The 25,622-nt window shown below is 37.6% G+C and overlaps 1 protein-coding gene across 10 annotated transcripts; it reads right to left on the bottom strand.

Annotated features, from left to right (window-relative positions):
* Nucleotides 1-78: 78 nt before the first annotated feature.
* On the bottom strand, nucleotides 79-25,031 carry kif1ab (kinesin family member 1Ab). Of its 10 annotated transcripts, XM_043264090.1 has the most exons (49): nucleotides 24,731-25,031; nucleotides 21,747-21,933; nucleotides 20,082-20,155; nucleotides 19,759-19,938; nucleotides 19,606-19,671; nucleotides 19,347-19,525; nucleotides 18,949-19,060; nucleotides 18,636-18,713; nucleotides 18,478-18,543; nucleotides 18,358-18,375; nucleotides 18,199-18,277; nucleotides 17,958-18,036; nucleotides 17,348-17,490; nucleotides 17,104-17,142; nucleotides 15,806-15,939; nucleotides 15,638-15,717; nucleotides 15,472-15,547; nucleotides 15,303-15,382; nucleotides 14,978-15,168; nucleotides 14,705-14,885; nucleotides 14,493-14,565; nucleotides 14,298-14,391; nucleotides 14,024-14,172; nucleotides 13,763-13,941; nucleotides 12,715-12,852; nucleotides 12,038-12,331; nucleotides 9,752-9,870; nucleotides 9,328-9,413; nucleotides 9,062-9,197; nucleotides 8,696-8,867; nucleotides 8,470-8,560; nucleotides 8,253-8,371; nucleotides 8,117-8,172; nucleotides 7,917-8,025; nucleotides 7,726-7,792; nucleotides 7,373-7,458; nucleotides 7,104-7,208; nucleotides 6,504-6,527; nucleotides 6,243-6,357; nucleotides 5,968-6,101; nucleotides 5,770-5,831; nucleotides 5,527-5,672; nucleotides 5,261-5,446; nucleotides 4,318-4,389; nucleotides 3,910-4,028; nucleotides 3,626-3,739; nucleotides 3,234-3,426; nucleotides 2,998-3,116; nucleotides 79-2,424 (listed from the first exon to the last, which is right to left on the bottom strand). In XM_043264090.1, the coding sequence occupies exons 2-49, from the start codon at nucleotides 21,850-21,852 to the stop codon at nucleotides 2,382-2,384; spliced, it is 5,361 nt and encodes a 1,786-aa protein (XP_043120025.1). In that variant the 5' UTR covers nucleotides 21,853-21,933; nucleotides 24,731-25,031; the 3' UTR covers nucleotides 79-2,381. The 10 variants fall into 10 exon arrangements, with proteins under 10 accessions (XP_043120025.1, XP_043120015.1, XP_043119999.1 ...); XM_043264080.1 differs by lacking the exon at nucleotides 17,104-17,142 and having other exon boundaries at nucleotides 4,345-4,389; nucleotides 15,806-16,008; XM_043264064.1 differs by lacking the exon at nucleotides 17,104-17,142 and having other exon boundaries at nucleotides 15,806-16,008.
* Nucleotides 25,032-25,622: the final 591 nt, after the last annotated feature.

Consider the following 25,622-nt stretch of genomic DNA (forward strand, 5'->3'; position numbering starts at 1 on the left):
TTTGGTTCTAGTTTTGGCCATTTAAAAAGTTTGGCTACCTCTGACTTAGAAAAAAAAAAAGTTCAGACTCAAGCAACGTTGCGCATATTTCACATTTATTTCACACCTGACAAAGTGTTAAGTGTCCACAGACATTAGAAGACACAGGTCCAACACTCAAAGAACTTGAGCACTGAGTACACTACAGCCCATTCATTATGGTATAAAGTGGTTACAGCCGTGTGCTAGGCCACACTTGGGTTTATATACAGAGCAAATCAACAGAAGTATTGAAGCAATTACAGTAGGTACACTTAGTTTATATTGAGTTCCTTCTTTTTTTTAATTTGCCATATTTGGATGGATGTTTATTTGAAATGATGCTCGGAAAGACGTGGTAACACAAAGGATTGACTGAGAGTGAAAGAGAGAAAAAGAGAGACACATTATCAACTACAAACCTTAAAAATCTTGTTTGTCTGCAATATATGTATGTTGACAAAGTCCTGTTGAATGCTTCATTTTCAGGGCACCGTGTTAATGCGAACACCACATGCTCAAAAAGTCCACTGTGATCCTTTAAAATAATACAACCGAATCTATTACCTTTATGTAAATGCTACTCTTATACTGTATGGAGGTAAATGAGATACATTTCATACATTTCATTTAAAAGCTGAATAAGTATGTACAGCATGCTATCATATACATAGCATTATCAAAGACAGGAATGGATAAAAAACATCAGGGCACTGGGAGGTACTGTATGACTGTCAACGTTGTCCAAAACCTAAATATCTGTCTCTAATTTACATTTTAGATCCATATTCCATTTATCAAGGCATACTTATGCTGCTGTTTATGAAGAAACAATTTTGAGAGATAAAGACGAGACCTGCTGAACTCTCTCGGTTACTTTCTCAATAGATGTTGCTGCTACGATTGTGCTCTTTGGGTTGGCTGGCCCATGGCACAAAACAGCAATCCTGTATCTGTAACAGCAACACGCTAAATGGCTGACTGACCAATAGCATGAGCTTAAACCAAGCCAAACGAGAGATTCAAACACGGCCTCAGGTAATACCTCTATGTAAGTTTTTCATACTTAGTATACGCCGTCTTCATAGTTACAAGGCAAAGGGTGGAGCAAAAACCAGGTGTATATCATAACTGATACATAATGAACCGCTCAGCTAAGATAAATAAATATCACTATATTGGCGATCACGAAAAATTTGGTAAAAGCTATCAGAATTTTAGTTATATATTGGAACGAATCAGATCTTCTCTTACAAGACTTGATCTTATTGCTGCTTCACTAGGAAACACTGTGTAAGAGACCTGAATACAGATAGTCGATATATTATAACATGTAAGGCTGAGATGAGCTGAACGTAGCAGTTACAAATGAGGACACAAACTTTCTGCATGATGTTATTTGAAATACGTGATTTAACCGAAATCAAATCTAACGTTAGTGCGTTCGGTATATCGGTATCCAGTCATTTAGCATCACAGCTCTATACATTTTGCGTGCAAATAATAAAAAGTTGTAAATAAAGTAAGATTAAAGAAGCTGATTCTCGTAGCAGCACAGCTCTTGTGCAAATGAACCAAAATGAACCTGCTAAATAAAGCTCATTATCAAAAGTGCAAGGTGAAAAATTATTTCGTAGCACACTACAAATAGTGACCTCTTAATAAATTATGTTTATAAAACATACAACGCTTAATAAATAAGTAAACGTAAAGATGTAATGTAAAAAAGACATTACAGATGACAATAAAAACACAAAATAAACTTCTGTATGGTAGACGTTTTGTACTTTTCCAATGCTGATTTTTGTCGAAATAACGCACATTTACCTCTTTTTTTTTTTCAAGACTAAAATCCATTGCAATCTTCTGTCGCCCACTGCATAAAAGGTGACCTCGATATAAGCTCTGCATCCTTTCATAAAGCACAATGATCGTGACAGATCAAAACCAAGAGGCAACTACTGAAGCCGAGGTAAAAGCACTTGACATCTACTCTGCAGAAGCACATACACAAACAGAGCACTGAGTCGCATTTACAAATGAACTAAGAGTAGGGCCGTGTCTAAGATGCTGTTTTGCCATTCTAGCTTTTAGCTATGTTAGCGGGAAGTGCTGAATATATTTCAATGTTGTAAATTTACACTAAATATGGCCTGACACACACACACATAAACACACACACACTCTGTGAAGCCAGGCCCACAGTCTGTGGCTGGCATGGACAGACTGAGAGGGGAATGCTGGGATGGGCAGGCAAGAGGCAGCTGTGATGACATGGGGATAGGGCACTTATGATCACATGACCTAATTACATCACAACGGCCTGTTAGCTATCTGTTGTTTCAGCCAGAGAAAAAACACTTTCACATCCTCATCTGTCCTGATTTTCTCCTGGAAAGCTTAGACCTGTGGGAAGAGAGAGAGATTAGGAAAAATTTAGCAATATCTTTCATCATGACCAGTTAAAGGCCCAGTGTATTATTTTAGTTTAAATTGTTAATAGAATTAGGCAGATGACTATACAATATTTGTGATATTTAAGTATTATTTATACTATAACATATTTATATATTTTTTATTTTGTATCAGCTTTTATTTTTATATTTTCATTTCAATTTTAGTTTTAATTTGAGTTATCTTGAACTATATGATATAAAACTCAATAAAATGTTCAATAGTGAAAATGTGCTGATTTATTTGAGTTCAGTGATGAACCAATGAACCAAAACGAACCATAAAGCGCAGAGCTTTTTCTAAAAAAACTTTTTCTAATACTTATATATTTTTTTATATCAGCTTTATTTTAATTAAATTATTTAAATTAAAACTATATGTTAGCTAACTAGCTAGTGAGACAGGCAGTGTACTATGCGATGAAATATATAAAATAATAATAATAATAATAAAATCAAACTGGACTCCAGTTTTTGTGTGATTATATACTGAAATAAAATGAAATCGTTCTTTTATTTTAAGTACCTGATAGTTCCTGCCAAAAGTGGGTTGAATGCGTACAGCCAGTCATGCATTTCTTTGTCATTGGTTGCTTGGAGGAGAATGTTGCGGTGCTCGGTGCACACAGCAAATGTGTTAGGAGCCTGGAAATCAAACATCACATGGGTTAACAAAAGCAGTGGACAACTACTGCTAGCAGAACTCTTTCCTCAGGATTCATGTAATGTGTCATTGAATGAGGTATAAATAAATGGCCTCACCCTCAGCATGGTATGCTGATCTTCACTGTACTCCACCTGAGCAGAGGACAGGTTGATGACGGCTCTCTCCACGCAGTCTCTCTCGCTGCGGTACAGATAGACATAAGGCCGCCGCACAACGATGTAGCGCTTCACCCAGCCACTGGTGTGTGGCTCGAGAAAGTGTAGGTAGCCTTTCTTTGACACAATGGGGCTGTAGTCAGGGAAAGAGTAGATACATGCTGTATTATTTACAAGGTCATAAACAACAGGATACATGTAATGTTTAACATCTTAAGGACAGAGATTTTAAACAGCGCTCTTGAATGTTATACTGACACCTAGTGGTGTGGATGCAATGTTATATAAAACCTTCAAGCACCTGCCTACAAAAAAGCTTATTGATACGCTACCTGACACGTATCTCCTGGATGTTGGGGATAAAGTTGCAGCTCCTGGGTTTTCTCTCTATAGGGCTAAAGGGGTCGAGATCAGGACTGGAGGCACCAGAGTTTGCTTCAGCACCTCTGTAAAATCACATCAAACATGAAAAATCCTGTTAGTTGTAAAGTATTTGAGGTGTTCTGAGACTGAACACAATACAGGGTGATTCTAGAGAAGTAGCATTAATCATGTTGTTATTGTATTTATCATATTGTTATCGAACCTTTGTGTTTTGTGTTGAAAATAAACTGACCTGAGGTCTGGACTGCCATAGTGACCATCCACCAGTGACGGACAGGTGGAGGAGGGTGTTAAAGTGCTCAGAGGAGAAGAGGAACTGTCTCTTAAAAGTGATGCAGACATCTCCGATAGCTAAAAAAAAAGAGCACCACCATATGATAAAGCTGGCAACGCATTACAAGTGTCTCATTCATCATATTCCAGAAAATGCCATGCTTACCCTTAAAGCATCTATTACACTAATCATGCTGCTCTACTCTAAATGAGTGAATGAGAGAAGTGAATTGAAGATTTTTTTGATGGCTAAAAGAAAAACACTAAATATGACATAATAAAAATAGAGAGCTGGAGAAATATCTGGTCTGCATGGGCAAGAGAATGAGGCAAGGTCTGGACGGACACTAGGGCAGTAAAGGCTCACCTTGCTCTCACTGAGACTGCTGCTCACCTGGCTGTACTGCCTGTTGAAGGTGTGCATGAGCAGTCGCACACACTGAAAAGAGAAAAAAACATATAGAAAATATAGTAGCACTTTAGAGGAGTGGTTTTCAACTTTACACATGTTTTAAAAACATAGGGACATGAACAGTATGATTTGAAACAGCATGACTTTTTTTTAATTGAAATGAAAAAGTTTAATTTTGTTTATTTGTTTTTCTTTATTAGTGTTGGCATTACAAACAATTAAGGCATATGAATAGTTTTTTTAGAATGAATTTTTTTAGAGTTTATTGTAAGTAAAAAAATAAATAAAGAAGAAAACAAAATAGGTCTAAAAATTGAGCCTTGTGGTATTCTTTAACAAAACTGCATATTCTTATTTAATATAACTTATATAATTATATAACTAATATCATTTCAAAAACAACTGTGTAAAACAAACCTACAAGAATACATCCTGAATTCATTTTAATTTGCCTACCCAATTGGCTTTTTCTTTCTTACTTTGTTATTTTGTGTCAAATAAAAATGTTATTTATACATTAAGTACAAATCAAAATTAATTAAATGATTAAAGATACCTTATCCAAAAACAAGTAAATTTATCTTTTCTTGAGGATATTTTTACACCATGTCTACACTGAATGCAACAATTCTGTTGCACCATGCCACAACAGGTAAAATCTTTCTACAATGGACCATTAAAAATCATTTGGACATTGTATTTATGACATACTAGTGTCGGTATGTCATAAATATAACGTGGCATGAGTTTATTGTCTGGGTTTGTTGCAACATGCTGTATTTACACACATGTTTTTTTGCTGTATATTTATTATATTTTGTTTGGTTTTGTCAAGCTGGACTTGGTTGGAATAGGCAATCAGTGCCATGTCATGTGGATATAAAGTGGCAACATCCACCTTGGCAGCCAGCTCCCTCTGCCTCTCGTTGGGACTGTCCAGACCAAGGCTCACTACTGGGTTGATCAAGGGGCTGGAGGCCTTAGGTGAGTCCATCAGGTCTTTGCCACAGAAAGAGTCCTGTCCCAGCAGCAGAGATGCTTCCAGCTTCTCTCTCAGCAGAAGGTAATGCCTGGTCTTCTCCACCTGTAAGCAAACACCTCACAATCATTTACTTGATAGCCAAGAATAAAAGCCCTTAAACATTCAGATGGACCATAGTTTACCTCTTGTAGAAGGCTAAGTTTCTCCAGCTCCCACTGGTGGTCCAGGATGAGACTGTCGCTGCGGGGCCTCCAACCCGCAAGGTTCTCCTCTCCTCGCACATATGCCACCGAGGTGTCCAGCACCCGTCTGCGCCTCCTTTGCATACCTGCACCATCATGGCAAAGCAGCAAAATGAATAAAAAAACTGGGTTAAATATGCATATTTCTGTGATAAGTATTTGAATTTGTACACAATAGCTTACCAGGGCTTCCAATGTCAGCCAAATGGCAAAGGCTTAATTCATACACTCCAGTCACACGGTTACTGAGACACGAAAGGCAAACCAATTACAATGATAGTTCACATTTTTAGATATGAAGTCCTGAATATTAAAGATTAAAAACAGTGCACTGATTAACTCAAAATCAGTTTACTTAAGAGTCCAGCAAATTTTTCTCACCTCTCAGAAGGTCTAAAAGCACCTGTGCTGAAAAGGTTTCGAATGGAACGTGACGCAGGAAGTTTAGCATCTCTTGAGTAGAACACCATGCAAAAGTCCTTAGTGATGACAGTGGGCTGAGTGCAGTTCTCCATCTAAACATAATATAACCAAATTCAAACTAAGGATTATTTAGTTAACTATTTGGTTTATACTGCTTCTGATTAGTTCCAACATCTCCCACATTAATAATATGTCATAATCTGATTACTTTAGATTGAAAGCGTCTCTCTCACCTCAAGATAGGCAGAGAGGGTGATGTAGATTTTCTCTCCATATGGAGTGACACGATTCAGCAGGAGAGAGTTGTGCATGGAGCTGTCCCATGCGGCCTCAAAGCGGTAAAATGTCCTGAAAAGTTGCAAACAGCTTTGAGAATCATATCACTGCTTATATTTTTTACTTTATTTGTTTGAAAATGTAGGTTACAACAACGACAATAACAAATTCATTCATTCATTCATTTAAAAATTTGTATGCTTAAAGAAAAAACATACCTATGGTCAATTCCCAATGACACTCTGACAGGACAGAATAAAGAAACTACCATGTTAGTAAATTAAAATGTTGTTAACTTACTAATTGCAATTATGTCATTAAATAATTTAAATATTATGAATAGAATAACATTTCAATACATCTACGTGAATTAGGTTTTAGTATTGTCAATATCAAGAGTAACTGATTAATTAATACATACTAATTAATTGACATTATATACATATATACATAATACAACTGTATACATTTAGGAATTTTCTTTATACTATTATTTGCTAAATGTACAAAATATCTTCATGGAACATGATCTTTACTTAATATTCTAATGATTTTTGCATAAAAGAAAACTTTTGACCTGAGCCGTACAATGTATTGTTGGCTATTGTATACCCAAATATACCCAAGCAATTTATAACTGGTTTGTTGTCCAGGGTAAAAAATCGGAATACATCTAATTCGTGTAATTCAAATATTTTGTTATTGATAACATTGCTATTTTGTTATGACTCATGTTGTAGAGCAGTCATACTGCAAATGGCAAAAACAGCTTTTTTATCTGTTATTGAGAGGTACTAGAGGAAGGATCAGTGGTGTACCTGTCATCATAAGATGGTCGTATGTAGCCTGAAGACAGGATGTTGAGGGACAGGATGTTGGGGTCGATTATAGTTTCATCCGCCTCGGGTGTGTTACGGATACGCCTTAAAAAAAAAAGAACAGAAGAAATGCGGAGTCATCTGAAACTCTGACTGAACATTTGCTATAACACCACCATTTGTCCTCTATGCCAGTAAGCACGTAATGCGATAGAAGACAAAGATTCTGACTGAACAATTCTCTAAAAGAAAAAAAAAAATAGCACTAACCTATGACGAGTTCTTTAACCTCTTTCCACTCAATATCATTGCCAGTTTCATGGGCAATAGTCACTGTAATTCTTCTTTGAATGCCCTGCGGGAAATATGTCAAATGAGAAATTCCAAAATCCAATCTCAATTTACATTTATTCCGAAATGAAATATTAAAGTAACCAAAAGTGACAGTAAAGTTATTTATAATGTTACAAAAGTAATGGTAGAGACTTTTTTTAACAAATTTATCAAAGAATTCTAAAAAAAATGTATCACGGCTTCTAGAAAATATTAAGATCTTAGCAACCACTAAAGTCCATCACCACCAATCACCAACGTTGATAGGGACAGATAGATTCATGTTTACCTGGTGCAACAGGAAGGTACCGTGGCAGGGCATTCCACCCCTGTGATCAACAACAGCTGGGATGTAGCTAAAAAAAGTACACAAACAAGTACAAGGGTTACATTATATATGAATAACCTGCCATACATACAGGCTTCAATGAGTAACTTACTAGGAACTGATATACCACAATGTGTTTATCAGATACTCACTCTCCGTTGGCCTCCAGCTCACAGATCTCAAAGAATGCCATAAGGTCATATTTGCAGTGACAGGGGCCAGCGGTTGAGTGTGTCAGTGTGTTCAGTTTAGTGGCAGGCACTGGGGGGGGTAAAGAGGCAGAGTTCAGACACTAACAGACCACAAGCACTGTATGTACTGGTCAAGAAATGAGACAAAAACATCTCCTCACCTGGCTTTGACAAAGGCATCACTCTAGGGAACTGCCTTCTTGTTGGACGTAATGAACTATAGAAAAGGAACATTTTATTTGACATTGTAGACAACTAATAAGCATAATAATCATAAATATAAAAAAAAGTACCCACCTAATTAAGTCCTTACAGAGAGGTGGGAAAGGCTGTTTCTGGTAGTGGCCGAACACCTCAAAAACAATTGGCTGACTCTTGATGTATTCCACAAAAGACTTGGTGACCTCCACGGATATCTGTAATAGTAGCAAACCGCACAAATTATTTATGTTTGATTTAACATCTTAAGCATGGTTGAATTACCTCATTAGTAAATGTCACAAAGGTTGATTACATTTTGTACATGGTAGAAGCCCAGTGGAGGCCCTCGGCCCGTATTCTTTAATGGCTCAGTGGAAAATGCCTCGTCATGCCTGTGAATGAAGCTGAAAAAAGACACAGGACAACTGAGATGAGACTGCTTCAGATTCCTTTTGAGCATACTGGATGAGTTTCAGATGTACAGCACAGTTTTTATCGAAAGTCCATCCTGACAAATCTATGAATAAACATCTACTCACTTGAACTGGCAGAAGATATCTGCATACTCAGCAGAGATGCTAGAGGCCTGAAGCACTGTGACCCTGAAGGTGAAGTTGCTGCCGATTTTCAAATGCTGGAGTGATTTTTCCTGAGTCACATCAAGAGGACATTCCAGACCCTTCAGAGGACTGTTAGGAACATCAGGAGAGGCTAGATGCAGCAATGCATTAGAAAAGAGATCGGATTAGAATACAAATACAACTATTTTAGTAGTAAAAATATCACAGCATTACTAGGCAAATTATTTTGTGTTCTGGCATGCATAATAACGTATTGTGCAAAATCAGTCAATTATGAATAAATAAATAAGGCCACCAGTAATGTTTATTTTTTTACTGTATTACCTGCACAAGTGTTGTTGTTGACCTCATCAGCACTGAGGCTCATCTCTGAGTTTTGTCCTTCTCCCTCTACAATGCGTAGCTCCTCTTGAGATGTGTTTGTGTGAGACATCCCACCAGTGCATGTTTCCGTCTGGAACTGGGCAGAAATAAAAACTATTCTTGATGGTGTCTTACATTCTACAAAAACAATTTAATACCTAAAAAGCCCAACTTAACTTCTGACATAATAACTGTAACGATTAAATGAAATGAGTGAAAAAACCAACCTTCTCAAACTGTTGATCCTCAAATGAGATCTTGGCGGTTCCTGATTGTCTCACACCCGAGCCATAATCAGGAGCCTCTTCATCAGCTGTCACAAGAAATTAAACATTATGGCAACAATTTTAGATTTAATCATATTTAAGCTTGCACAAAACTATTCTAAACACATTTAGAAAAGGAATGAAGGAGAGAAATGCATACATATATTTCACTCGTAAAAAAAACTAGAAAATTTAACAATGAAATATGAAAACATAATTGGTTTGAATACTGAGCCTTGTGGTACTCCTATACTATCCTATACTAAAATATCAAACAATACTTTATGTAAAGTGAAAATAATCAATGTAAAGTTATGCACCATCCAGGTTGGCTCTGTAATCTGCTCAAAATAGGTTTGTGAAAGCATCCTGAAGATGAACTAACCTGATATGGCTTGTACTGCCACACGGAGGAACCCCTTGACCTCTCCTTTCTCACTTACAATAGCCACACGGTGCACTAATGGCACAGGGTACAGCAGATTACTCAGATACACAAATGCCCTATGGGAGAAGAAGGAGAGGATGATGGAAAAAAGGAGGAGAGCCAAAGGAAGGACAGGGATTTGAGATAGTTAATGGGGTGAAAAAAAAGAAGAAAAAAGAGTCAACATTAATGGAAAAAGAAGTTTAAATGGGGAAATGTCAGTGAAGATCAACTCAGCCACACTGCCACTAGACAACACAACATCAGACACAAAAAAGCAACCAAACAAGAAGCTGCTCCAGTGAAAACCAAAAAGTCTGTGGTTCATCTGTGAATACTCTATTAGAGCCTCCATTATCATAAAATGATACAGAAAGTGATGATAGCAAGTATTTTGGTCTCTGTGGTGGTTGGTGAAAGTGTTTCAAGAACATGCTTTTAGAAGAGAACTGCACCTCAAGCTATTTTTCACTATAACTTGTTACTGACTGGTCTAAAATGATCAAGCCATGAACATAGGTAAAGATATGGAAATGCATTGTCACACATCTGATTTAAATTGATGTTTCAGTAACTGATTGAAGGTTTAATTCAAATTCCATGTCTCAGATATGTGTCTATGAATTCCCTGACCTAGACATTGAATAAATATCGAATACAGGTAAGTTTGGTGACAGATTGTCCTACATCTTGTCTACATTCAAACAAATACATTCATTCAATTCAGATCTGCCCTCTTGATCCCAATGTGTTCCTGGACAAAGCTTGACAGGCAGGGTTCAAGAGTGGCAGGAGGTGTGGCCAGAGGGGAGGAGCTTTCGACAAGATTGGTGAGGAGCAAATACAGCATGCTCAGATAAACAAAATGTTTAGTGAAAAAAACTCCAAATTTGGCTTGCTGGGCCAGATGCAAACTGGAAAGCAAAAATTATAAATGACATTAACATACATGAATTTGACCCCCATCAACTTAAAGATAAATCAAAGTCAACACACGTCACAAATCTTGTATGTTGCATGTGCGCAGGGAAGTGAGAGTGTGGGAGCCAATCCAAAACTGTGGTACAAATTTTAGTTCTGGCATGCCTGATTGAGACTGCTGTAGTCGAAACCAGCTCTTTCATCTTGAGCGCTGTAGCTTTTCAGACAAAACAATCGACTGATTTATACTACTCACAGAAACAACAGAATTTTGCAGAGGATGCTAATTCAGTTTCGGAGAAGACCAGACAAAAAATGTATTATACTACCATACAATGCTGTATCTTTCAAAACAGGGCAGAGCTGACGTGATTGCCATTTGCAACGCTATTAATTTTGTCCTGTAGAGCCACCCATGTTCAAATGTCTTCAAATGTCTAATGCATAAGGGATCTGTCACCAGTTATCTACTGCATTCACAGTCAGTATTTTGACATTGCTATTCTTTTTGTTTGTTTTCCTTTCATTCAGTTACTGAAAACCTCAGATAGCACGGAAATTGTACCTTTCAAAATTGTATGCAGCACTTATCAAAGCATAAAAATGGTAAAATGTTTGTTGTCTAACTAAAACACATATAAAAAACAGAAACGGGCATTAAAACTGCTTTTACATCAAGTAAAGAGTTTCTCACTTTCAAAGTCAAACCCTGCCAGCCAGACTATAATTATCGTATACATACTAAAATGTACATTTGTATTATTATTATTGCTGAATGTACCAAATTTGATTAGATTTATGCAGACATTATACAACAGTACTGATTTTTTGTTGAAAACCAAATAATAACAATAGAAATTAATAGTTTACTATGTATTACTACATGTAATATATGCACTACATGTATTATATTTGAATATATTTTATCATATTTTCATAGAATAGAATTCATAATAGAATGGCATTCACATTTATTTACTAATTAAAAATGTAGAATTCTTTTTGTTCTTATTGAGAGTAATAATAAATGATATGCAAGAAATTTACTAGAAGAAAATATGGAGGTAATTGTTATTATATAATTATTAATATATATATATATATATATATATATATATATATATATATATATATATATATATATACTACCATAAACATGTATTTTACCTGAAACCATGACATTCTATTTAAGAAATGACCAAACTGATGATTTTTCTATATTTGGTGCCCTGTTAGGAAGTTCTAGTAACAGACCCTGTCGTCTTTGTCTCAGTGTGAAAGAGCTAGTTTCCTCTGCCAGCATGCTCCTGAAACCTCACCAACCTTCCCACTAAACTGAACAGAGGCCAGCGGTCGTAAAAGGGGTCCTGGCCATCGCTGACACCTGGGCAGTGCTCCCCTACACCATCCTCCTCCTCCTCCTCCTCTCTCCCAAGCTCTGAGCCAGGGTCCTCCATAAAGATCTCATCGTCCAGGTCATCCAACTCCTCCTCCTCGACTTTCCCATAATGCCGCTCATCGGCGAGCTCGGTTATATCAGAGTCGGGGTCGGAGAGGGTGGGGGAGAGGGTAAGGTCACTCATGCGCTCGCTCATGCACGTGTTGAGAATGGGAGTGCTGGTGCAGCCGAAAACACGGGAACTGGGTTAGTACAACACCACAAGCACACACGCTGTTGCACACACTCGTTCACATGTACAATATGTCAGCATAAACCCAGCCATGAGCCTCCGAATTTGTGTTCGGCTAATGATCCTCTAGTGTGCTCGGTGAGGAGTGCTCAAGCTTAGCTTTAGCGTTTGAAGTTTCTGATTACTGAAAAATTTGTGCAAAGCTCATTGAACGAAGGCTGCACATAGCTCACCATTCAACTCAAAAGTGAAGGAATCCTCATTAAAAGCACAACGCAAATCATAGGCAGTTTCCAGTCATGTACAGTGGGAATACCAGCATCCATTTAGCACTTTAAAGCATACAAACTTGACTGATCATTTACTCACCGACCAACCAGACGGAACCATGGAAAGCGGTCATAGAAAGGGTCACCACCGGACATCATATGATCACAGTCCTCGACTGCAGTACTAGGCACCTCTGCTGCTCGGTCATACATTTCTCTCATCAAATCCAGTCTTTGTCTGCAGAGACAACAGTAATGCATCAAGTACTGTTATCTGTAATGTTCTTTCACATGCACACTTTTTAAGCATAAACCAAAAATAAATAGGTCGGCTAACATGCATTAAACCCCATTAGATTGAACCTATTACTTTTGAGATCATCAATATGCTGGTCTGCTCCTAAAGGGTGAAATTAACCTTTAGCAGCTACATGCATTTAAAGTGGATAATATTTATCTTCTAGGAAAACAGCAAAAATACTCATGATTCATTCTACATGTCCTACAATGTTTGTTTCTGCACAATGAGAATAAACGTCCCCCTTATACCACCTGCCTTTGATTAGCAATGCCAAATAATGGTTCATGACTGTAATGTAAGCCATTATTCAAGAGCTTAAGCATTGATAAGAGTAAAAAAAGTGATCTTGTTCATTTTACGGCACATATCTGGCTTGAAATTAGTGTTCAGGCTGTAAACAAGTTACATGCTAAACATAATTTAAAGTAGTAGTTGACTATAGTCAAGCTACTCATTTGAAATAATTGTAACAGTAGTTACAAACAAAAAGTATGCAACAGATTTTTAATAGATCAATGTCTTTTTAACACACACACATATAATTTAATCAGAGCAGAATTATTTTGCTGTGAAAAACAATGAGGGTTGATGAATTGGTTGGTGAGCATTTACACAAAACAATTAATTTACTGAAATTGATCAATGCAGCTTGAGAGACAGATATTCATATTATATCAAAGCAGCATTTTTTCATGTTTAAGTGGCGCTTGTCATAAAACGTAGATAATTACTACAAAAGCACCACTATTATGAAAATAGCTGAGCTATAATTCCTGATCCATAATTTAGGGCTAGATCCTTTTTGTGGTCATTATTTGCATATTGTGTATGTTTAATCTCGCTGTACCTGAGTTTCTCCAGGGTCCAATAGTGTGTGGCACCATTTTTCTGGTCCTGTACCTCTACTGCTACAATGGTGCGAGGGAACAGCCTTTTCTCCCTGTCTTTGGCTATGCTGGGGGGCAGGAGGTCAGGAGGCAGTGGGGAGTACAGTGTGTCCGTTAGTAGCACAAACTGAAACTGAACCTGCAGAGAAAAAGGGAAATAATTTATCTTACTCATTAAGCATATACAATCATAAGACTGACCTAAAATTATTTTAGAGTACCTTTTTCTTAAGCTCCACGCTAATAGCATTAGCCTCCTTGAGGAAAATTGCATTTCCCCAGAGCAGGTCTCTGAGAGATGTGAACTGATAGAATCGCCATTTCCGGAAAGCCCAGAGGGCCAGTTCTGTCTCTCGCTTTGTCCATGGCACTGCAGGACCAAAATATGAACCCATTTCAGACGAAACGTGTAGGAAATAACTAAATACTTCATGTTTTTGAAGTCATGTGACAATGTGATTATGCGGTTGATGTGGTTTAAACTGAATTACGCACCTTCCTCTTCTGGTTCCTCCTCTTCTTCTGTGGTTTCTGGATAATACCTGGAGTCAACTTGCTTCTGAAGAGCTTCCAGCTTACTCTCATAGTCCTAAACAAAAAATCAGTGTGAAATTTGGTTTCACTGCAAGCTTCGTCGTGTTTTTACTACTTAAAAGTTAATTAAGCTCTTACTAATCTAACATGGCTTACCAGTCTCTGCTGTTCCAGAAGGTTGCTTGCTTCTTCTCTTTCCTTGCGATACTGGTCCTCCAGCTCCTGTAACCTGTAAGAATGAAGGCGCAAAACCTAGATAATAAGCAATTCTTCTAAAACCCTCCACCTCCCTCAGCTCCACATATCTAGATCAAAATTTTTGCTTGTTTAGGACCACAAGAGAGCTGGTGACAGAAGTGCTACTGTACCTCTGCTCCATCTCTTGTTTCATATCAATGCCTTGTTTTTCCAGTAGTTCTCTTTGGGCAAAGGCCCAGTCCACTGGCTCGACAGGTGTGTCTGCACATGGGGTCCTCTCCCTCTCTTGTCGTGCTTGCTCAGGGTCATTGAAACGGAACACGTGGCTCTTGCCCATAATAATACGATTACCTAAGGCAGATAACAGACAGGGTCAAAACATCTTACAGGCATCAAAAAAAAACAGACTGGGCTTGTTTTTAGCCTGGAAACTGAAGAGTTACCAGATCTTAGAATAGTGGGCTCTGTCACCCTCTTCCCATTGACGTAAGTCTCTGCTTCCTCGCAGGGCTCCAGAATAACTGTACCCTCTCCTAACGCATTTGTAGTACTTGTGAAGATACAGTGTTCGTCTTTAATGAAGTGGCCGCTCAGGACAATGTCCTGCCGACTGCTGGCATCCTCGCGACCGACCCTGCAGGAATATATAAAGGCTATTTGTCAGCAGGAAGTGAAACAAATGAAAATTCTAAAAAATACAAAAAAAGTATTGAAAATTCGATTATGATGGTAATCAACCTCCATTATTAGGATAATCAACATTCTTACTTCGTGATTCCATCTTTAATGTAGTACAACAAGCATTCAGACATCAGTGGATCTTCATTGAGGTTGACCAGGTGAGGTGTCTGAAACAGTCAAATCATAAGGAAGTGTTTTTGATCGAAGCATATGACTTCCCAACCTTCCTTTTAGATAACATATTTAATCTTCTAACCTTCTTCGGCGAAAAGACTCCAACAGTTCCTCCATCTTCCCTCATCGCCACACCCATTTCAGCCAAAAGCGCCTCCCTAAAGAAAAGTGATATGTTTAACAAATAAAGTACAAAACATGAATTTCAGACACATTTCAAGATAAAAGCCCTCTCCAGGGTCTCCAACCTTTCCATTCTAATGGCTTCAGTGCGACGAAGCTTCTCTTCCCAAGTTTCATTGAGTTCTGCGATTATCTTCTCAGTTTCCTAATTGTAAAAGAGGTCGACATTAAAACGATCAGCACTGGTCCTTATTCATTTATCAAACCATCCATCCCATCGTCCTCTCTCTCACCTTCAGCCTCTCAATGGCTTCCTCGCTTCCCGGGCTGAACATGATCCGGTCATGCAGGCTGCTGATGGAGCCAGCTCGGCTGGACAGGACAGAGAGTGAGGGCGAGGGGCTCATCCCTGTCATGGCATGGGTCACTGTGGAGAAATCACCCCTTTGATTGATAGCCTGGATGCTATTGAGATTAGTCTTGTAATTGGTCAAGTCTGGGCAACACGTAGGAACGACAGGTTGGAGAGTCAAAGGAAAAAGTTTTGGTAAGAGAAAAGGAAAACCATGGAAAAAGAAAAGAAGGGGAAGGAGGAAGAGTAGAAAGTGTCAAACCAAGCCGATAAAGCTAATTAAAAAGGTTATAAAGCTGCAGGGCGCAGTGCAAAATAAGACATCAATTTGAGGACGCTATTGTGTGTTTTTATTTTTCAAGCAAATTAGACTGGCAATTTTTTTTACTATTAATGGATTTTTCCCTCATGCCTCAAATTCATTGGACCATGCTTGAGATAATGAGCATGGAGATGAACTGAACACTCAATGTAATGCTGATCTGTGACTACACAGACCGCATGGATGACCACATGCCTGTGCTTCACATTGAGGCAAAACCTCTAGAGCACCTTTGGACCATCAAAGCAGCAGAGTCCAATAATAGCGTTGCCTGTCAGACTAATTAGTTTTATTTAAACTGATTAGTTGAAACCGCACAGCATAGACTTTGGTGGTCCATAGATTCTTGCTTTGGCCATCACAGGGGTCGGCAACATTGGAGAAGGTCAAAAATTGACACACACACAAAAAGGATAGAGGATCTACTGTATGATTGTTATAAAATGTAATATTCTTTAACTCTTTATTTTAAAATTTTGAAGTCAGATTCCAAAATCATCACTCAAGTAAATATGAGTAAAAATAGGCTCTGGAGAGTGAATGTTGATATGTGACAGGAACAATTCTAATAAAAGATTATTGAATGCTCACCGCTTAAGCCAAAAAATTAGAAAAATCATGATGTATCAAACCAAAAACTGATCCACGCAATAGTGAGTCACCTAAATAAATCCTGTCTTGTGAATTACACAGTCCTGTTCACAGTGCTTCACGGCTGACACACTTTGGCACTTTTTTGTTTTTAAAACAATAAGGTTTTATTATAAATATAAAGCTGCTATGATGATTTGTAATATAAAATTTAATGTAAATAAATAAAAAAAACTACATTTCATGTAAAAGAAAAACAAAAACAAAAGTTGCCGACCCCTGAGTTTTCATAAGCTGTGAAGCATTTATGGTGTCAAAATACACACATTTGAGAGCAGATATTCCAGGAGCCTGTGCCCGATATGCTGAGAAAAACAGAGAAAGAAGACAAGTCCTTCAAACACATTCCTAGAACAGTCTGACCCACTGGTTTCTGATAATATCAGTGCAGAGAATGCTTAGGATAGGATAAGTCTCTTCACAGCATTTGAATCTGAGAGGAAATCTGTTATTTTAAGCAGAGTGAAACATTGTAGCTCCTCAGCTGGAAGTGCATCACAGGTGACTTACTCTCAATGATGTCTCCAAGACCCTGAGCATAGAGGAGATCCTTCAGACGTGCCACCTCCTCCTTCAGCTCACGCACCAGGCGGTTGTTGGGGTCTTCGTTGATGACGGCGTTGCAGCGGATCTGCTTAGCTCGGTCAGCATACCTGTGACAATAATATTGCTATTAACAATCCATAATAGTATTCAAATTTCCCAAATAGTCCAGCATTCCCAACATCACCTGCTGAGGTTAATGATATCTAAAGACATGGATAAAATGTCAGTAATGCATAACTATTCCTGTCGTTAATTCCTTTCTGGGCCTTGAACGTGGTAGTTGCTGTCTATGCGAGCTCTTACATTTAATCAAAAAACATCTTGATTTGTGTTTTAAAGATGAACAATGGTCTGGTTTGGACCAACATGACGGTGGATAATTAATGACAGAGTTTTCATTTCACTATATACACTACTAGTCAAAAGTAAAATTTGCAATATTTGTAGTATAATATATATTATCTGACTGTTTCCAAACTTTTGACTGGTAGTGTACGTTTAACATACCAACATACCTTTTTTAGTGTTACGTGATCCTAGACTATTACTCTAATATACAGGGATTGGTTCTTACCTGAGAGTGCTGAGCGTCTCATCATAGTTAATATCAGCAGGGCTCAGAGCTGCTACCATAGCTGTGCGTGAGTTTCCTCCTGATAAATGAAAAACACTGTGACCTATAGGAATCTTTTTCATGTTTTGCCATCATGCCACAGTTAAACAGACCACATTGACCATAATATGCAATGTTTCATGTGATGGCGACAAATGTTTATTGTTAAGAAAGTATGTGCATGGTTCAAAAAAACCCATACCGAGGTTTTCCCTCAGCAGCCATGTCAAAACTGAATCTCTGTATGGAATAAAGCTCTCAACTTTCTTCTTCTTCTTGTTCTGTCGGAAGAAGAGAAGCCGTGTCAATTGTCGAAGCTATAAATGCTTGATAATCAAAGAACAATTAAACAGATCCTTACCTTATTTGGTGCTGAGTCCTATAAAACAATAGAATATATAAATACATTTTTCTTTAATTATTTACCCTTTTTTAAATTTCTTTTAAAAATACTTTTTATTTCAATCGAAAGAACGCTTACTATTTCAGCCAGCGCAGAGATAACTTTCCCTAGTGTTGTTAAAGATTTGTTGATATTGGCTCCTTCCTAGAAAAGGTACAAAGCACGCACATTTAAATGATGCACGCATCTGAAATGACAAACTGTCATGTAACTCTGTTGAACTCAAAGTGACCCACCTTGAGTCTAGTGCCTTTAGCTCCAGTAGAATCAGCCCTTTCACTCCCAGCCAAGTCTACCAAGCTGATTTTGCTGACCTGTTTGCAAATGGAAATGTTGTGTCTAAGAACGGTAAAGCGCTCTAATGCACATACCAGCAACTTCAGCAACTGTCAAACTGCCAGCATCCATCAGAGATGTTTGAACTGCAGAGAGTCTCACCTAGTTTTGCATTGTGGTCTATTTCTGAAGATGTGGTTACTTTTTCCTCATATAGTACAATACTAAACAATGTCAAACGTGGAGGTCTGGCCGCAAGAGAGAATGCGGTACCTTTTCAGACGTGTTGTCTGTGTCACTATCATGTCGTTTCTGTGTGAAGATGATGTTGAACACAGCATGGGAGCGGCTGCTGGTCTCATTCATGTTAGTGGCTGCCACAGTCCTGATAACAGGAAAGCGATGCAGTGTTTAATGATTCGGGTTCATTTACATACATAAATATGTAAATCTATGCTTCATTTACAACACAGATAAATACAATTGCCCTGCAGTTTCTTCCACGTTACAGAAAAATGATGTGCAGAGATACATATTGTTCAGCTGCTATTGTTCAAAAGTCAATTTCAAAGACTTTATAAAGCATTTAAAACATTTGATCAACCCCAAACCATTGAATGGTAGTGTGCTTCAACAGGCTAAGCTCATCTGTATTCATAAATTAGTTTCACCTTGCTTTGTTTCCAGAGTCCATCAGGTCCTGTATGTCATTGTAGGAAGTAACGGCCAGTTTTGATAGGTCCTCCACATACGGTCCCATCAGAGGATGCTCTCGTACACGTAGATTCCCCTTGTTCTTTGGGTTGAGAAGGTCCCTCACGCGCTCACAGTAGATCTCCATGTAACTGACCTGAATGAAACAACATTTCACTTGATATATACTGATTCTGTGGTAAGAATGCAATTTATGATTCAAGGTGCTGCTCTTACCTCGACCGAGTATGACATGCTGTTGTCATTATTGTCACTGATCTTGGTAAACAGGTCCTCACATAGCTGTCACAGACAGATTCAGCATTAAAAATGTGTCACCTCCAACTTGGCAGCATCTAGTTTTTATTATATTATATTATAGTGTACTACCAATGGGATGATGCCTTCTTGGTCTTTCTCCTGCTTGCCCATCATGGTATATGACTTTCCAGCCCCAGTTTGCCCATAGGCAAAAATACAGACGTTGTATCCCTCAAAAGCGTGCAGAAGCATTTCCTCCCCTATGTCTTTATAAACCTGCTTTTGGCATGCATAGTTCACATCTTCTGGCTGTTGAAGACAGAAATGCACAAAGCACAAAAGTAAATCATCATAAATGTCTCAATAAGAGCCATCGTGATCACAGAAGAATTAAAAATAGCAGCAGTGAGTTGCATAAAGACAGATTCACCAGTTAATATCAAGAAACTCACCGTTGTATGGGACCAATACGAATAGTCGAAATTGAAGCTTTTGCTCTCCTTTGGCTGTTTTGGGTTTAGAATTGCTAGAAACCAAAGAGAACGTGTAAGAATAAAATCGACAATCTAAAGAAGAAAACAACAACCTTTATAAAGCTATTTCCATCCTTTATTCAATGTTCAGACCTGAACCCATTCTTTGTGAAAGATGATACTAAAAACTTCATGATGAAAACAGAATAACTGCACTATTCATGCATTTATGTAATTCATAACATTGCATTTAATAAGATATATTTAAATAAGATTATTTTAATAAGAATTTTACAGTTTCATTCAACAAGGCCATACTGAACTGATTAAAGACGATTGTATAGGCATTTATAACAGTACAAAACATTTCTTCTACAAAATAAATACTGTTCTTAACAACTTTAATAAATAACCCTAAAAAATACTTTTTTCAGCATTTATGATAATAATGACAAATGGAGCATCAAATCAGCATAACAAAATGATTCTGAAGAATCGTCTGACAGTGATCGTCAAGACTTCTGGCCCAGCTCTAATCCTGTCACCACAGGAATAACTTACATTTTAAAATATACTAAACTAGAAAACAGTTCAGTTAAATTACAATGTTATTGCTCTACTGTGCTTTTCATCAAATGCAGTCTTGGTAAGCATAAAGAGACAAAAAAACCCTGTTTAATTCTATTTAATTCTAATCATAAACTATATACCATTTATAAATTAAATGAAGACATGAATGTACGTTCATTTATTCACAAAAGCATTGTTCAAAAAAGACAAAAATGTCATCTTGATATAGTCATCAAAACAGCCTTTTCTGCACTGTTAATATACCATAAGGCAATGTACGCATACATAGGCACGTTTCAGGACAAATGAGTCTAAGGAAGCGTGAATCATGCCATCCCCTGGGTTCTGGGAATGAGGTCATGAACCTCCCTGCATCCTCTCAGCAGCACAAAGCCGTGCAGTGTGTCTGACCTCACACTCCGCATCAGCTGACTCTGTTTTCCCACTCACGCTGCAGGCAGAACAACGGGGCAGTTTACAGTTTTTGGAGCTGCTCTAGAAATGGGGGCTTGACATGCCACAGAATTCTTGACATTAAATGAACTTTGTTTCTGAACATGCCCAAACCTTTTGCTAATGGCACGTGAAATTAAAATTTACCCGCGATAAAAATATACACTGTCCATTTTTTTATTATTAAAAACATATTGATTAAACGAAATTCTGAAAATGAGATTATATTGTTATTTTTTTGTCTCCATCTCTTATAGCGAAACGTGATTCTGCTGCTCATATATTTGTTTTGACAGATTAATGCAAAACAACATTAATGCACATCATTTTATAGTGTGACTTGTTTTGAGAACCAATGTACAGTAAATCTGAAGTCAACAAATGTATTATTTAGTTTTCTCAAAACTAAAGGATGACCTCTTTGACATTTTCAAACCTGTAAGCCTAGAGATGCACTAATATTCTCTCTCATGGGGGTGCTGATGAGGGACCATGGGAATAAATATTTCATTACAGTCATAAATAATTCCTACAGCACAGTGACAATCGCCTCTTATTCAGCTGAATTCGAATAACCACTGACAGTAAGTGAAAATGTGCGTGTTTTGAAAGAGCACTCACTGGTTGTGTTGCCCGACATCTGGATGATGCATTTGCTGTCTTTCCCCATCTCTCGTGAATTGAAGGGACGGACCCTCACGGCTACTTTCACCGAGGCTCCTGCCATGGTGTCTGAGTGCTGGGGCTCTGCTACTGCACAGGATCTGATGCGACGGAGCCGAGCCAGGAATCAGAGGCCGCCTGCCACCTGTAGAAACAAACACTGACGTGCTACTGTATATGTTGAAATCTCAAAAGAATGTATGCGCATGTCACTTTAATATAGATTGACGTGAAGAAGGCTTTACGATACAAGGCTTCTTCTGCAAAATAAGGCTAAAAATGTGTTAAGGCCTACACTTTAGATTTAGTACCTTAGCAAATCACTTCACACGAGATAATTAAAAAAAAATCCCCATAAATCTGTTCAGGAGATATCGTACTGGCTAAGTTACGCCACTGATAATCTAATTTAGGTAATGGAGCTCTCTGAGATCCAGACCATGACTCATCAGGACTTTTATCACATTCGGTAGATTACTGTACACCAGATACGGCTATGTGAACTCATAACCTCTAAAAACAGGCTTAGGATTCATAAGTGCTGATTTATTAAAAGAACAAGCAAACTGCTCGTTCAAATCAGAATCCACCAGCAAGCTCAGTCAGTCAGCAAAATTCAGGCCTGTTCAAGGCAAGCAGGTGAACACCTTTGGTATCAGTGGCAATACTACTAAATATCTTGATAATTGATATCTGTGAGAATACAAACTTTTCTATTTTAAATATTTTATAATTAAAAACTATTATTGTATCAAGTCTACTGTACAAATCTCTCCCTATTCCATTTGTGCAACATGACAATCTCACAACAAAAGAATGATCTCGTAATAAAAAGGGTGATGATAATGTGCTTCTGTGAACCTCATATAGGACACTAATATTACTCATATTATAGATACTTGATCTTCACGATACCAAATTAAAAGCTCAGATAAATAATCCAAAACTAGGCACAACATTAAACTGCTGAAAAATGACCAATTATGCCAAACAACACAAATTTTTCTTGTTTGTAATATACTTACTAAATTTATATAAGTGATATTATTTCATTAATGAATAAATAAGTACATTTACATTGTCCTTGCCCCTGAGATGCTTTGTAATGATTAGTGTTTCATTATATGATTTATGTTTCATTATACATCACGATGATTATTTATAAATATGGTAATTGCAAATAGTCTGTTACAATGGCCTGCATGCTGTGAAACACCTTAAAAACAAACCCTCAGTCAGTGATATTTATTTTAACAGCTCTGTACAGAAGACTATGACATTCACCATAACCTGGCAACTGTCCTACCGTGGGTAATACATTAAAAAAAATAATGATTTTAATCATAATGATGGATTAAATTCTAAAAAGTCCTGAAATGTGCTTTAGCTGGCACGTGGAATAAAAATAATTTAGAAATAAAATGAAAAATAGACAATAGACATTAAAAGAGCTATGCAACAATTAATATAATAATGAATTCTCTCTATCTCTCTATATTTTGATTATTTTTCCCAATTTTTGTATGTGCAACTTCATAAGAGATACCCACGCATAGTGAAATATTCAGAATTAAAAATAAATACGGGCTAGCTTGATCAATATGCGCAACATTTGCTTATACACTATCTCTCTCCAGAAAAAGACTGGGCTAGGTGCCATCCTTCGAGCAAAAAAAAAATATATATATATATATATATATATATATATATATATATATATATATATATATATATATATATATATAGTTACGTTTGTACACAAACCGGCGCATTGAGCAAATGTTATTTATCACATCCAGCCTTCAGAGTGTCCTGAAAATGGCTGCCCCGACAGTCAGCCTCTACAGTCATGAATCAGCTGTGATGGACGCGCGTTCGCGTCAGCTTTAGCTTAGCCGGCAAAACAAACGCAATGAAAGTGTTTCGGCGGTTTTGAAGCAAATCAGCTACAGCTACTAAACAAGGTTATCGTATGTTAATATGTACACCAGCTGTTTATATTCAGGTCTGCCTCTGCGTACATGCCGAGATGCGGCAGCAACACCCAATATATACACTGCCAGCGTCGCGCCGCGCATTAACGCTGCTAATATAATCAACTAAATCTACGCATTTATATCGCCGTCGTCATCCAGCTACATCGTATAAGAGAGAACTCAGAACGCTTCGGCGCGTCGCGTCGCGGTAGACTTTGGGTTAAAAGACGTGTGACGCGTCTGTTACTATGGCGATATTTTGTCAGAATCTTTAGTTCAGAGCAGAATACAGGCAGATATGCAGAAATTAATTTCTAATTTATAATACTAAATAAGCGAATCGTTTCCTGATCCTTAAATATTAGTATATATATATATATATATATATATAGTATATATATATATATATATATATATATATATATATATATATATATATATATATATATATGACGCTTTCCCTCTGTAATCATCCTTTTAATCTATCTGGCCTTTGAAACTGAATGAAAACATCTGAATTATGAAAAGGCCCAGATTTCATGACATGGCCTCACCCTGCCAATATAAACAGCATCCTTCAGCAACATAGCCAGTCTGTCAATGCATGTAAATAAGACAGAATAAGGCAAATTTTACATTAAATAGCTATTGATATTCAATACCACTACTGATAAATATATTCATAGTATATAAACCCTAAAGTGGCGTCTTAGTACAAGATCAATTTGAATAAGTCTTTTTTGTGAATACAGTTTTTTTCTTTTTAAAAAGAATAACATCTCCTTCAAGATCGTTGTCGTTTTGCATTTTCTTTTTACTCTTTTGTGTATCAACAGCCCCTGTTAGGCTTTCCGGACAGGACAACAGTGGCATAGTGCACCACCCTCCATATTCTCATAAGAGACGTGAAAAACAATGGTTCCAAAACACCAAAATCAAGCAAACAACAATCAAGATCTCACGTACCTGATTCCTGATGGCAATATCCTGTTGAGATTGCGGACAGCAGCGGGTTATTCCATCAAATCTGCTTCCATCCGCCGTCTCCTTCCTCACCCAGTTGTTTTATTTTTTCCTGTAGGCTCTCAGCCTCTCCCTAGCTCAGCACCATCAATGCAGGTGGAGCCCCCCCCTGGCAAGACCATCAGACTGAGGGAGTCTGCTTTTGCAGGGCCTGGTACGCAGTGGTGCGTCAGGAAGCCGAGGGAGGGGTTAATGGATGTGGGGATGCGCTGAGAGACAGTGTTTCTTCAGCCTAACACAAAATGGCTCTTATGGTGGAGCCAAGGATGCTGATCAGCCGTGAGTCGCTGGTGACATCATCAGCGTGGGAGCTAGCGGCATGGATGCAGCAGAGGGAGGGAGAGAGGGAGAGAGGGAGGGGAAAAGAGAGCCTGAGAACCACACACTGAAAACAGCATCACAGGACACTCTTTAAAAAGACCACGGTTCGTGGATTTGCTTCCGTGTCTATGAATGCAAACCACAGTGTTAAAAGCACAAAGAGCTCATTTGAAATTCTAAGCTCAGTCGGCAGGGTTTGCGTCTCAGCATGCACAGCACAGACTCTCTCGATGGTCTTATTACGAAAGCTGAGGACGCCAGCTAAGCTAATGCAAGGAGACAAACAAGTTAGGTTAACCTAAAGAAAAAAAAACACCCCAAATGTTCAAGTGTCAGGGTTAGTATTTTTTTTTTAAAGAAATTAATATTTTTATTCAAAAAAGATGTTAAAAGTGATTTTTATTCCATTCTAATTGCATTTTAAATAAATTTTGATACATGATACTGTAGACTGAAATATATTATATTTTAAAATAATGTAAAACAGAAAAGGATATTTTCAATTTTATTAATA

The sequence above is a fragment of the Puntigrus tetrazona genome, chromosome 2 (assembly GCF_018831695.1).
Source record: "Puntigrus tetrazona isolate hp1 chromosome 2, ASM1883169v1, whole genome shotgun sequence".
NCBI lineage: Eukaryota > Metazoa > Chordata > Actinopteri > Cypriniformes > Cyprinidae > Puntigrus > Puntigrus tetrazona.

Coding starts and splice junctions, on each gene's coding strand:
- kif1ab (XM_043264064.1), bottom strand. CDS start 21,852: ATGGCAGGAGCCTCGGTGAAAGTAGCCGTGAGGGTCCGTCCCTTCAAT. Junction 12,853..13,762: donor TGGACCCTGGAGAAACTCAG/GTACAGCGAGAT, acceptor TTGTCTCTGCAG/ACAAAGACTGGATTTGATGA. Junction 7,209..7,372: donor GTTAAAGAACTCGTCATAGG/TTAGTGCTATTT, acceptor TTTTTTTTTAAG/GCGTATCCGTAACACACCCG.